The 13,650-nt window shown below is 34.7% G+C and overlaps 1 protein-coding gene across 5 annotated transcripts in view; it reads right to left on the bottom strand.

Moving 5' to 3' along the window:
* Positions 1 to 237: 237 nt before the first annotated feature.
* LOC106882567 (RNA polymerase I-specific transcription initiation factor RRN3) overlaps positions 238 to 13,650 on the bottom strand; it is a 58,646-nt gene continuing 45,233 nt past the window's right edge. For all 5 annotated transcript variants that reach the window (XM_014933287.3, XM_089353773.1, XM_089353775.1 and 2 more), the window contains exons 14-16: positions 7,980 to 8,123; positions 5,566 to 5,641; positions 238 to 1,986 (exon numbers count right to left, since the gene is read on the bottom strand). In XM_014933287.3, coding sequence (XP_014788773.1) covers positions 1,771 to 1,986; positions 5,566 to 5,641; positions 7,980 to 8,123 — 436 coding nt within the window. In that variant the 3' untranslated portion in view covers positions 238 to 1,770. The remainder of the gene's footprint in view (positions 1,987 to 5,565; positions 5,642 to 7,979; positions 8,124 to 13,650) is intronic.

Here is a 13,650-nt window from a genome sequence, read left to right as displayed (position 1 = left end):
ACTTGTTGCTTACACTATCTGTCTTTGTTGTTTTTTTGTGAATTTTCCCTCTATATATATATATATATATATATATATATATATATATACACGCACATACATACGACAGGCTTCCATATAGTTTGCGACTATCAAGTTCACTCACAAAGCATTGATCAGCTTGGAGCTATAGTAAAAGACACTCGCCCAAAATGTCATGCAGTGAGACTGAACCAAAACCATATGATTGCAAAGCAAGCTTCTTAACTACACAGCCATGTCATATGCTTAGAAAGTTATAGAAGAAACAAACTACAACATCTAACTCTCAAATTCCAAATTTAGGCTTTCAGAAATAGGGGAAAGTAGATTAGTAGAAATAATTGAGGACGATGAGAAATGTAATATTCATTTTCTGTTGTCAAAGAGCTTAACAGATACAAAACAATAAACTTGTACAGTACAATTTATAACAGTAGCTTCATTTAAGCATTCAGGACAGGCCTCTCATTTGAAGGGCCTGAAAAGGATCATTGATGCAATCCTTCCTTATCTTCACTAAGCAATAACAAGAAAAAAAGTGTGTGTGTGTGTATGCATATTAGATCTAACTCCAATGAGTTATAAAAAAATTCTACTTTAATGTAACTAACAACTAAGAAATACCATATATTTAGTAATTTTTTTTTTATCAAATAAGTAAAAATTAAAGATAGGACATCAAGAAAGAGTACTTGTTATGGGAACAATTTTGACTGAGTCATCAAATTCTATGTGTACGAGTTTCATTAATTGACTGACAGGAGAAAACCTTAAAAAACAAAAAAAAAAAACAAAAGAAAAGATGGTTGTATTAGAAAAAGAAGTAACTGGTACAGAATTCAGCAAGCTCTCCAAGACCTGCAATCAGGAAATAACTTGCAGCCTGTTCGGGTGATGAAGTACCAACAGGATAAAGTCAGTATTGATAAAAGCTGGAGTACAAAGAATAGAGATGCAAACTGAAAGACTGGTCATTCTGCTTCTGAATGCTCTGGGACTGATGATCATTTGTCCCCACCCGTGACTTCATTGTAACTAACAACTACTTTGTTCTCACATATTTTTTAAGTAGTTAAAACTACTGGAAGCAAATAAATCATAATATTAATTAAAATGGATATATCTGTAAGAATTATCCATTTCAATTAAATTATTGTCTAATTTCCCCCTTTTAAATAAAAATAAAAATGTGAAAAAAAAGTATAACTTTCAGTTTCATTATCTGAGTTTATATCTTTTCCAAAAGAGTTGTGTTGATTTTTGTTTTGACATTTTTTTACGCATGCACACACACACACACGCACGCACAAATACATACACACACACACACACACACACACGCAAATACATACACACACACACACACGCAAATACATACACACACACACACGCACAAATACATACACACACACACACACGCACAAATACACACACACACACACACAAATACATACACACACACACACACACACAAATACATACACACACACACACACACACAAATACATACACATATATATATATATATATATATATATATATATATATATATATATATATATATATATATATATATATGAATTTAAGTTAGAGATATTTAGGGATTTTTACAGCAGTTTGGAAAACTAACTTTGTACATGAAAGAGCAACTCTTTAGTCTTTATCACAGCGTATTTGAGAGAATTTGATTTCTGAACTATTTACACCAGTAAAAAAATAATAATGTTTCAAAATGAACAATGGACAGGATTATAAACTTGCCATCATGGCTTCCACTATTTCATTTTTCTCTCCTTTTGATTTCCAATTCCTTCTAGGAATATCATATGCCTTGCTGCCGCCAGAGATGATTTCCTTATCACAGTCATTAAAAAGAGAGAACTCATCAATTGAAAGAATTGTCTTATCTTCAGCATCATTGACATCTTGTGGTAAAAAGTCATCATCATCATCATCAATACGATTCTGAAATTTAAGAAAAAATTCTAATTTTTTTTTTAAATCAAACATTTCCTTCAACTTTCTTTTTTGAAAAGTATCTTCATTTCACATGTTAACAATAAGTGCCAGGTTTTTACAATTACAGTTGAAAAACTTTTAAAGTGTGTTTCGAGACTAGGGAGCTTTTTAGGCTAAAGAGCTGGGTTCTATGGCTTGTAAGTAAATAAGAGTATGCAACTAGTGACTACCTCCCCTGGCTGGAATGCTCAACTCAATCTCTCATTTACACTTTTATATCATCATCATTATTTAACGTCCATTTTCCATGCTGGCATGGGTTGGATGGTTTGACTGAGGTCTGGAAAGCCAGAGGCTGCACCAGGCTCCAATCTGATCCGGCAATGTTTCTACAGCTGGATGCCCTTCCTAACACCAACCACTCCAAGAGTGTAGTGGGTGCTATTTACATGCCACTGGCACAGGAGCCAGTCAGGTGGGCCTGGTATCAATCATGTTCGGATAGTGCTTTTTACATGCCAATTCCTGGGCACAGGAATATTGGTTAACCATGGCTCAGATATATAAGGACAAGCTGAAGAGTTAACATCTCCACAGTGAAGATAGCTCACAACACCTTTGAGCAAACAGCCTTGGAGTAAACAAAATGGAGATTGTTGCGTCAAAATGGTAAAAGAGACTTTGTTTCAACCAGCATTAACAGGCTGAGGGGTGCAAGGCAAAGGAGAAAAGCAGTTATAAATATACTGCCTGCAATGACCCATAATCCTCATATTTGCAATGTCTGTGGGCTTCTGTGCAAATTGTTGGCAAGATTCAAATATCACATTCAGGAAAGAAAGTGGTGGTTGTCAGATCCTCATACGCCGAAACCAATGGAAAAGTCCATCATATATATATATATATATATATATATAACGTAAAAAATACCATTTTGAGCATGGTCGTTGCCAGTACCACATGACTGGACTTCGTGCCGGTGGCACATAAAAGCACCCAATACACTCTTGGAGTGGTTATCGTTAGGAACGGCATCCAGCTGTAGAAACTCTGCCAGATCAGATTGGAGCCTGGTGCAGCCAGCTGGGTCGCCAGTCCTCAGTCAAATCATCCAACCCATGCTAGCATGGAAGTTGGACGTTAAATGATGATGACGATATATAATCATTGTTTAACAACCACTTTCCATGCTTGCTGACGTGGGTTGGACAGTTTGGATGAAAACTGGTGAGCCGGGAGGGGGGGGGGCTGCACCAGGTTCCAGTCTGATTTGGCAAGGTTTCTACTGCTGGATACCCTTCCTAACACCAACCACTCTGAGTGTAGTGGGGGCTTTTTATGTGCCACCGGCATGGGTGGCATTAACCTGACACCAGTATCAGCCACGACTATAGTCTCACTTGGCTTGACAAGTCAGCACAAGCACGGTATATCGCCAAGGGTCTTGGTCACCTGTTACTGCTTCCATGAGGCCCAACGCTTGAATGGTTTTTTTTATGTGCCACCGGTACAGGTACCAGTCAGACAGCACTGGCATCGGCCATGACTACGATTTCACTTGGTTCAACAGGTCTTCACAAGTACAGTATATCACCCAATGACTGGAGGGTGTTTATATATACATATATATATATATATATATATGTATATGTACACACACATACACATATACATACATATATATAAAGCTTCTTTCAGTTTCTATCAACCAAATCCACTCACATGGTATTAGTCAGCCTGGGGCTATAGTAGAAGATATTTCCCCAAGGTGCCACACAGTGAGATTGAACCCAAAACTGTATGATTGGGAAGCTAACTTCTTACCACACAGCCAATTTATTCATATACATGGACTCTCTCAATCAAGTCAATTTCAAGTTGTTCCACTAACGCATCTAGCTCCTCATTGAGTTATATATTAAGAGTGATTGTACTCTTAATGACAGAGATATCCATTATTCAATTCCAATATCTTGTTACTAGTAATCAGCTGCAGCATTTAGCAAAGTGGGTCGAAGTACTAAAACTGTTCAGAATCATAAATTAAAATATTCTGAACTGTCATATTTTTATTAGCCTCTCCAGCTACACATAAAAATACTCTTCTGACAGCAGGTAATCTGATAAAATTATTTTGATGTAAAAATATTAGGAAGAAATAAAATGAAAAAAAAAAAAAAAAGAGAAAATTTTTATTATTATTATTATTATTTATTTTCTTTAACTTGTTTTGCTTAGTTTTAGACTCTCATAAGTTCACAGATGTTGAAAACAATACATCATACACTTTTAAAAGAAAAAAGGACTGTCTGAAAGTTTAAGCTTGTGTATTTATTTATCTTGGCCTGGAACTATTGGTTGTTAATAATCCACTGCAGACTACATCCATGTAACCCACCCATTATTCCTGAGACAGTCATGAGATTAGGGTCCTCAGACCTCTCTTGAAGGTCCTTTCAAAAGCAACTATCATTACACTTTCTGGCTGGACTCCCCAGGCATGACCAACAGAGACTATGGATATTATCCAACCATCTTGTTTGTGGTCTACAAAAGAACTTCACATACACACCATACTTTCTGTATCACATACTCACTATAAAAAGGAAATAAAAATAATTTCAGTTATCTCTCTTTCTTTCTTTCTCTCTCACATACACACACCAGCAACATTACACACACACACACATGCCAACTTCAAAAGAAATTGCGCTCTCTATTTCTTTCATTTTTACGATGTCGTTTCCCCCCCCCCCAACACTTTTTACGGAAAAGGCCGATGTGATGTAAACAAACACACGTGCTTTAAGTGACAGCTTTGGCACTAGTATCAAAAGATCGCTCTAGGAAGCTTCCCAAATATTTGAAAGGATATATTTCACAGATGCACCCCACCTACTGTCCATCGGCTATATTTTAGATTTTCATTCTCTGTCAATATTAAACCATTTTTTTATCACTTTCATCTTATAGTTTATTGAATTTCTTTTTGAACTTAACATTCACCTTTAGATTTTTAAAAAGATATTGGATTTAATCTCTCTTCATGGTCACTACTAGAATATAACTGGCACTCCATCAGTCACAACGATGAGGGTTCCAGCTGACCTGATCAATGGAACAACCTGCTTATGAAATTAATGTGCAAGTGGCTGAGCACTCCAGAGACATGTGTACCCTTAACATAGTTCTCAGGGAGATTCAGTGTGGCACAGAGTGTGACAAGGCTGGCCTTTTAAATACAGGTACTACTCATTTTTGCCAGCTGAATGGACTGGAGTAGCATGAAATAAAGTGTCTTGCTCAAGGACACGTGTTGCCAGAAATGAACTCACAACCATATGATCGTAAGCTAAATACCCTGACCACAAAGCCACACGCCTTCACTATGATAAAACAGCAGTCTGAAACAGGCAGTTTAAATTTTCAAAAACAAAAATATCTTTTTATCAGTGAAAATCAAAATAGATCTGATTTTAAGGTAAAATTCTTCTAACAGCTGGGTTTTTATTTTTCATTAACTCTTAATAAAATAAAAAACAATGAAACTAAATTTCATGAACAAAAATAAAGTAGTGTACAAACCTTTAGATATGTAGCTTGATTGTTGGGAACTGTTGTATCATATTCTCTGTATATTGGTTGGATAAAAGGACTAGACCTATATACACAAAACAAATGAAAAAGAAAAAGATTGAGGGTGGAAACAATACAGTTTTCCTTATTTTCAATGACTTAACATTCATTTGCTTTTACATATGTAAAGGTTGGCCCAGAATGGAGGAATATAAACCCTTGAGTGTTCAGATTACTCTGTCAAATGTAATACTTCTTTATTCAAATTGTTTTGAAATAATCTCGCATTTTCTTACAGCTTTGCTGGTACCATAAAGAAAAGCAGCACCCAGTACACCCTGTAAAATGGTTGGTGAACAAATAGGGAAAATGAAAGATCTGTTAGTCTTGCAGTGGTCATGACAATCTTACATGTACTGGTACTATGATAAAATGCACCCAGTACACGTTGTAAAGTGGTTGATGATAGGAAAAGCAAACGGCTAAGAAACCACGCCAAAAATGGTAGTTCAAGCAAGACATTGCCTTCAAACAAGAAATGATATTTGGAAATACCTAAAACAAAATTGAAGAAAATGATTATAAAGATTTCTTTACCCTATCAAATGTGAAGCTTTATTCCTCCTACCAAATAAAAGTATCAGATTTATATCAGCTTCACTAAAACTTTTCAATTTATACAATTTTAACAGTACACAGACAAAGTTGTGTGGTTGAGAGCTGTGTTTTTCACAACTATGTAATCCCGGTTAGATCTATTGTGCAGTACCCTGAAGTCTTCTATCATAGTTTCAGGTTGAGCAATACCTTGTGAGTGAAATTAGGCAGACAGAAAATGTGTGAAAGTCTGTCATGAAAGTGTAGATATCTGTAGTGGCAAAGATATACAGGGTAGACTAATTAATGGTAAATCAGTGCATCAAACAAAAATACATCACTATCATCATCATTATTATCACTTTAACTTTTCCATGTTTGCATGGGTCAGACAGAGTTTATTGAGGCAAATTTTTTATAGCTAGATGCTCTTCCTGTTGCCAACCCTTACTTATTTCTAAGCAAGATGATAATTCCCCATGGTCAAACATGTTTCAACAGAATACTAGAAATGAACAACATTCATTTGCAACAATCACAAAATGTCAACACAAAGAGAGAGAGACACACAGACACACATATATATAGCACAACAAATCCTTGCAGTTTGCTGTGCTTGAAAAGACACGTCAAGCTAAGTAAAAGCATGATTGCCCTCGCATACAGGTTCATCCCTTGCAAACCCACTCCAGCTGAGCATCACTAATCATGCAGGCTCATAGGTGCTGGCACCACGTAAAAAGCACCCAGTACACTATGTAAAGTGGTTGGCATTAGGAAGGGCATCCAGCTACAGAAACTATGCTAAAACAGACAAACCGTCCAACCCATGCCAACATGGAAAACAGTCAGATAATAATGATTATTAATGATATATATATATATATATATATACACACATACACCTTTTTTTGTTTCCATCTACCAAATCCATTACCAAGATCAGCACAAGGCTATAGTAGAAGACAGTTGTCCATGGTGCCACTCAGTGGGACTGAACCAAAAACCATGTGGTTTGAGAAGGAAACTTCTAAACCAAACAACCACAACTGCACCTAATCTGGTGGTATATATTTTGCCAAAGCCAGAATTTCAGACACTTTCTTGTCACTACTCTTGACTTCAGAAATAGTGATTGGCTCAACTGGAAATCTATAACCAGTGCTTCTGTCATACCAAAATACATCGTATAAATTATAATTTTTAAAATTTACTTATTGCTTTCCACCCAACTTCATCACCATCATTACTATTTCAGATGTTTTCCATGCTGGCATGGTTTGGGCAGTTTAATAGGAAACAGTGAGCCAGAGGAGAGTTAAGCTCTACTGTCTGCTTTGGCACAATTTCCATGTCTGGATGCGCTTCCTATCACCAACCACTTTACAAAATATACTGGGTACTTCTTACATAGCACCAACACGGTTACCACATAACTGAAGGGGAATGGTATTGAGGGAAGTGGTTTTATGCCAGATGATAAGAGGTTAGAGTATGATAGAAGAAGAGAAACAAGTGTCACGGTGTAGAGGAAGTACATGGCTACCCCAGCTAGAAAAGAGGGGAGAGAAGATAGGATGGTGGTGAAGATGTGCTGGGGCATTCTCTCAATGCACAGGGGAGGTGAATATAAGGGGTACAAAAGAATTGGACACGGTAAATGGGCAGAGAAGTTTGTGGGAAAATGAAAGGAGAGTGAGGGGAGAGGAATGCAGTGAGTGGTTAACATGGGTGGAGGGAGAGAATAATCCATTGTACAAGCTCAAAGACTCCTGATTCTGTTTTGTAAAAGTTCCTTTCCAAACAACAAAAACAATAAAGCTTACCTTGATAATAAATAAGGATCAAAAGGAAAGAAAGAGTTAAGAATACAATCTCTGTCCACATAAGCAATCTGAAATGATTCTTCTTTGAGAATTTCACGCCGGTTTTTCTCAATAATAGTGTCACACATTGCCAACTGGTAGAGTCTGAAAAAAAAAAATATCATTCATTGATTCCTTTTCATGCTATAACTTGGACAGCATCAACATTATTCAATAACAATCCTTATCAAAGTCATCATCCTTATCGTTTAACATTCACTTTTCCCTGACTGCATGGGTTCAGCAGAGATTTTGTCAAGGCAGATTTTCTATGGCCGGAGGGCCTGCCTCTCACCAACCATCACCAGTTTCCAAGCATATGTGTATACATATTATATATGTGTGTATATGCAAATGTAAGTGAATATTGATATTTTCACCAAATTCATGTGAGTGGATTTGGTAAACATTAAATACTGATGATGATAATCATATTCATTTTCATAATATTAATTATATAGCTCTTACAAAAGCCAACAACAGTTAATATGGCAAAAAAAAAAAAAAAAAAAAAAAGGATTAATTCATTAAGCTTGTTCCCAAAGTTAATCAAATATCCTCATATTCTGAAAGAGTTAAAATACTTTTACTTCTTATCATCATCATCATTGTTTAACGCCCACCTTCCATGCTAGCATGGACATCTTACCGAAGATGAAATTTTACATGTAAATATTTGATTTACAAGTCCAAAAACAATTGTTTTCTTCATATTTCTTAAAACTTAAATATTTTATTTCAAAATCAACACAATGTTTTTGTAACTCGTCAGTTGCTTTTGTTGTGAATATTTATTCTATTGACATGTAACCAAAAAACTAACAAAATAGTTGAGCTTTTTTTTTTTAATTGTTAAAGCAAAATATATTTATTTCATACTTTCTTTGTATGACAGCATTTTTTTTTTCTTTAGCCAACTTAAATTACTTATTCCAATGAAGTTTTTAAATATATTATCCACTTCTTTAAAATTTATTTAAATCATATTAGTTATAATTAAACAACAATGTAGTATCAAAATGTAAATGAAAATAGGTGAATGAACTAAACCGAAATTGAAGATACTCTTATCATGTACTGTGTTAACATTCATCATATATCTTTTGTCTGTAACTCATTTAGGTTAATGGACTGTGGGTATGCATGGAAACCCACTTCAAAGGTTTAGTTGAACTTATTTCTAAAGAAGTCTGGTACTTATTCTATCCCTTTTTACCTAACTGCTTCATTATGGGGACATAAATAAAGCAACATTTGCTGTGGGATGGGGAAGTAAACACAAACACACACATACATAACAGATTTCCAGTTTCACCAAATTCACTCAAGCATATAGAAGACACTTAACCAAGGTGCCACACAGTGAGACTGAACTGGAAACCACATAGTTGCAAAGCAAGCTTGTTAACCACACAGTTAAACATGATAGTTTTTGATTTTTAATTCTTATGCCATGCTTTACATTATTTCATTTTGCCTAATATTTAATACAATATACCATTTTGTTAGTTTTAAAAAATGCCTGTAGCATGTTACTGAGCAACACTTTAAGCCCTCTCAAGAAATTAAATTCTTCATGTGTTTGTTTTTAACATGATGGCTTTTCAAAATCCTCAAGACAATTTTTAATAATAAAAAAAAACCATTATCAAAACATCAAGCACATTTATTGTGACAGTTTCAAACCTACATGATTTATAAATGAATCTAACAAATCCAAAAACTGTTATACAACCTAACATTTGTTTTACTACAGATATTTATTAAGAAAAATGAAACAGTGCAATGCAAAGCCAAATGCATGAAATACACCCATTTCTTAACAGAATTTTGAAATAGAATAAGACATCCAGAATTCTAATCTAAAATTTTCTCTACCTGCATAAATTTTTTACTGTATCTTGGGAGGGTCATTATGCCGATAAAAAAAAAACACACACAGGCTCTATTTCGCTTCTTTTATTATTAGTCAGTTGGTTACGGCAATGAACAGGCAGAACCACCAGCACACTAGACATATTGCTTAGCAGTATTTTGTCCACCTTTTGTAAGTTCAATTTTCCAAGGTCAACTTTCAGGGTCAATAGAATAGATACCAGCTTAGCACCAGGATCATAATCAACCAGCCCCTTAGCCCCTTCCCCGAAAAATTTCAAGCCTTGTACCTATAACAGAAAAGATTATTAATCAGCTTGTTAATCATTGAACCAATTAATTCATCAATTGCTTGATTAATTGATCAGTGTGAAACAGAGCTGGAGTATCATTGATGAGGTTGCAAACAGCAATGCAAGGAAAGGAAAGGACTTATATTTTTATCTTATATTCTATCTCATCCTTAATATACTGAGCTGACACATTTTGTGGTGTACAAAAAATTATTTCAATTTTCCTTCTCTTCAAATGCACCTCCTATTATACAATTTGGATAATTCATAAGATGAAATTGCAGTAAATTGTAATCTTGAAAGGTCTCTAACTTAAATTAAATTCTTTATATCTATGCGTATTATGTGTGTGCATACTCATGCATGCATAATATTTTTATTTAACACTGCTGCACCACAAAAGGCTAAGACATGGTATTCACTTGTACTACATTCCTAACAATAACATCTGTTAATCCTCCCTAAATTTTTACTTTTTGTTTTGTTTTTGTTTTTGTTTTTTTCATTCTGAATTCCTTCATGTTGCAATCTAGCCTTCTAAGCTAAGAGGATAAAAAGAATTTTTTATTTTTTATTTTATCCAAGTTTTTTTTTTTTCATGGTAAGAATATGAAAACATTGTGAGTGATAAGAGTTAACCAGCTTCTTCAGCCAACTGAAACTAATTGTATAAATTGAGATAAAATAAATAAACGTAATTAAGAAAAGAAGTAAGCGAATAATATTCCACAGACAATATCAATAGAAATAGACATATACCATGAAAAACTTTCATCTATCTGAGATAATAGAGAATTAATATTTAGCAATTTTGGCACCTAGACAAGAAATAAATAACCTTGACATCGTTCCCAAACACTAAAAACTAGCAGACACTACAGCAGAGAATTATAGCAAGAAATGCAGTCAGCTCGATAAAATTCCAACCTGTACAAAGTGTTCTTTTATGAAGAAGAATCTAGAAGTTCTTTAATGTCAGCACCATTCTACACATGAATAAGACTTTATTGGCAGAGGGAGGTTGTATCCTTAAATAATATATTAAATAAAACAACTAAACGAAGAATTAAAATTCAGCTAAAATATCTAAAATTAAACTTTTGACATCTGCTCAAGTAAATATATTTAAAATGTGAATTAAGAAATAAACTTTTATCGCTATAATTATTTAGCAAAAAAAAAAAATACATATTTTACCCACTGCCATAAATATTAATTTCCATATGTGTAGAGCTTTCAAAATATGCTGAAAATATAAGTCAGACATGAAAGGACAATGCCTTATGACCGTTTGCAGGAGATACATGGGCGGGGGGCACAGCTGCTGCATTAGGTTGCTCACCAGGATATCAAATTTTCCACAAAGCAGAGATTTGAATGTTTTTGCAATAGAGTGAGCTCCACTAAAAGAACTCCACAAAAATTTGGTTTTAAACCAGGCAACACATTAAGACTGCCCTCCATTAACAGCTACACTTCATCCATCAGGTTTCCAGCTACTTCATATCACTTAAAAGGCATGAGACAAATCAAATCTATGATAGAATGATAGACACTTGCACAAAGTACCACACAGTGAGATTGAACCTGGATTTATGTGGTTATGAAGTAAACTTCTTCACCATATAGCCATGCCAGCACCTATATTAAGTGTAATTACTAGCCAAATGAACAAGAATATTATTACTTTTTTATATTTAGAAATAATAATTTTTAGTTTCAATCTAGTCTAGTCCTATGAACACATCCAGGACTAAGACACTTGATTAGATGTCTTGCAAACAACTTGACACATCTAATCGAGTGTCTTAGTCCTGGATGTGCTCATAGGACTAGACTAGACACTTGATTATATACAATCCAAGATCAAACCATCTGAAATGTAGCATTGAAATAAATAACAGGAAAACAGTCTTCTCTTAGGACAGCCACAGGTAAACTGTAGCATGTGGGACTTTCTGAAAGGTCAATGAAAAGTCACCTTGATTTATTTAAGTAGTGTGGCCTGTATGAGGATAAACTATGTCTTGTGCAACCCACTTGTCAAAAGGGATTGGCTATGTCTGTCTTAAGAGATTGTCTGAAAACTTTTAATCTCAACAACTCATCTCAAACACCATTTAGATATATTTCACTCTTTAAGATATTAATTATATATTTGAGTCGATATGGGATTTTTTTTTTTTAATCAAAATGTATCTGTATATGGGCTGAGAGCTGTACAGATTAGCTAGCTGATAGAAATGCAGTCAAATAATTAGTTATATGGGTTTGGCAGTTCATATGTCACTGGCAGCATATTGTGTCTACAGATAAGTCCATCTAGCTCAGAGTAAATTACATAGCATCATGGTAGATTTCTAGAAGAAAACAGTAGCATTACTGTAAAGTCGATAAGTGTCTTGTTAGCTAGTAGTGAGTTCAACTTAGCCTGACTGTGTCTCATTCAGCAAGCACAACATTAATCTCTTCTCCCCCAAACACTAACCTTCTGAAATACCCTCCATGCAGCCCACTTTTTTTTTTTTTCAGATGTTCATGGTTAAACCTTAGTGATCTCTTCAGTCTTGGAAGCCCTGCAGTAAGTCATGTGCAACTGCCCTTCCTAAATTATGCCATAAAAAGAAGGAAAAAAAAGAATGGGTACTAAGTGAGCAATGCACTCCTGAACAACATGAAGTGCTCTTATGTGAATGTTGACTTGCTAGAAATAGCAACCCAAGTGAAGCCTTACCATCTTACCCTTTTTGATATCAATCTGCTTTTACTACCCTTGCATGATCTTATAATACAAATGTTTATCTTAAAAGTGATCAAAACAAAAACCATTCAAATCAAAATTTCATGATAATTTGTTTCAAACATCCAATTAATAACAAAGTTTTACTAAATCCCTTCATCATCATTTTAATGTCCACTTTTCCATGCTCACATGGATCAGATAGAATTTGTTGAGATAGATTTTCTATAGCCTGATGCCCTTCTTGTTACCAACCCTCACCTGTTTCAAAGTGAGATATATTTCCCCAGAATCAGACAAGTTTTCATGGAAGAATGAAAATGAAGAACACTGTTTGTATGATGGTGACACTTGCTTACAAGTACCATGTGATGTCAAGTCAAAGAGACAGTAACCAACACACACACAGATATGATGGGTTTCTTTCAATTTTCATCTACTAAATTTACTGTCTGTTGGTTGACCCAAGGCTGTATGGAAGATATTTTGCCCAAGGTACCATACAGCAGGACTAAATCCAAAACCATGTGGTTGAGAAGCGAACTTCTTGCCACACAACCAAACCTGTGTTTTCATGATATCTGGAATCTATTTCAACAAAGGTAGTGCCTTTCAACAGAAATATAGTAACAAAAAGTTAAATAAGGTTGAACACAATGTGGATAAAAATCTCAGATACATTGAAAAAAAAAAGAACAGAAAAGAAAGATATGGTTATGGTTGG

The sequence above is a fragment of the Octopus bimaculoides genome, chromosome 6, assembly GCF_046866305.1.
Source record: "Octopus bimaculoides isolate indiv1 chromosome 6, ASM4686630v1, whole genome shotgun sequence".
Lineage (NCBI taxonomy): Eukaryota > Metazoa > Mollusca > Cephalopoda > Octopoda > Octopodidae > Octopus > Octopus bimaculoides.
This window is presented reverse-complemented; position numbering and strand designations above follow the sequence as displayed.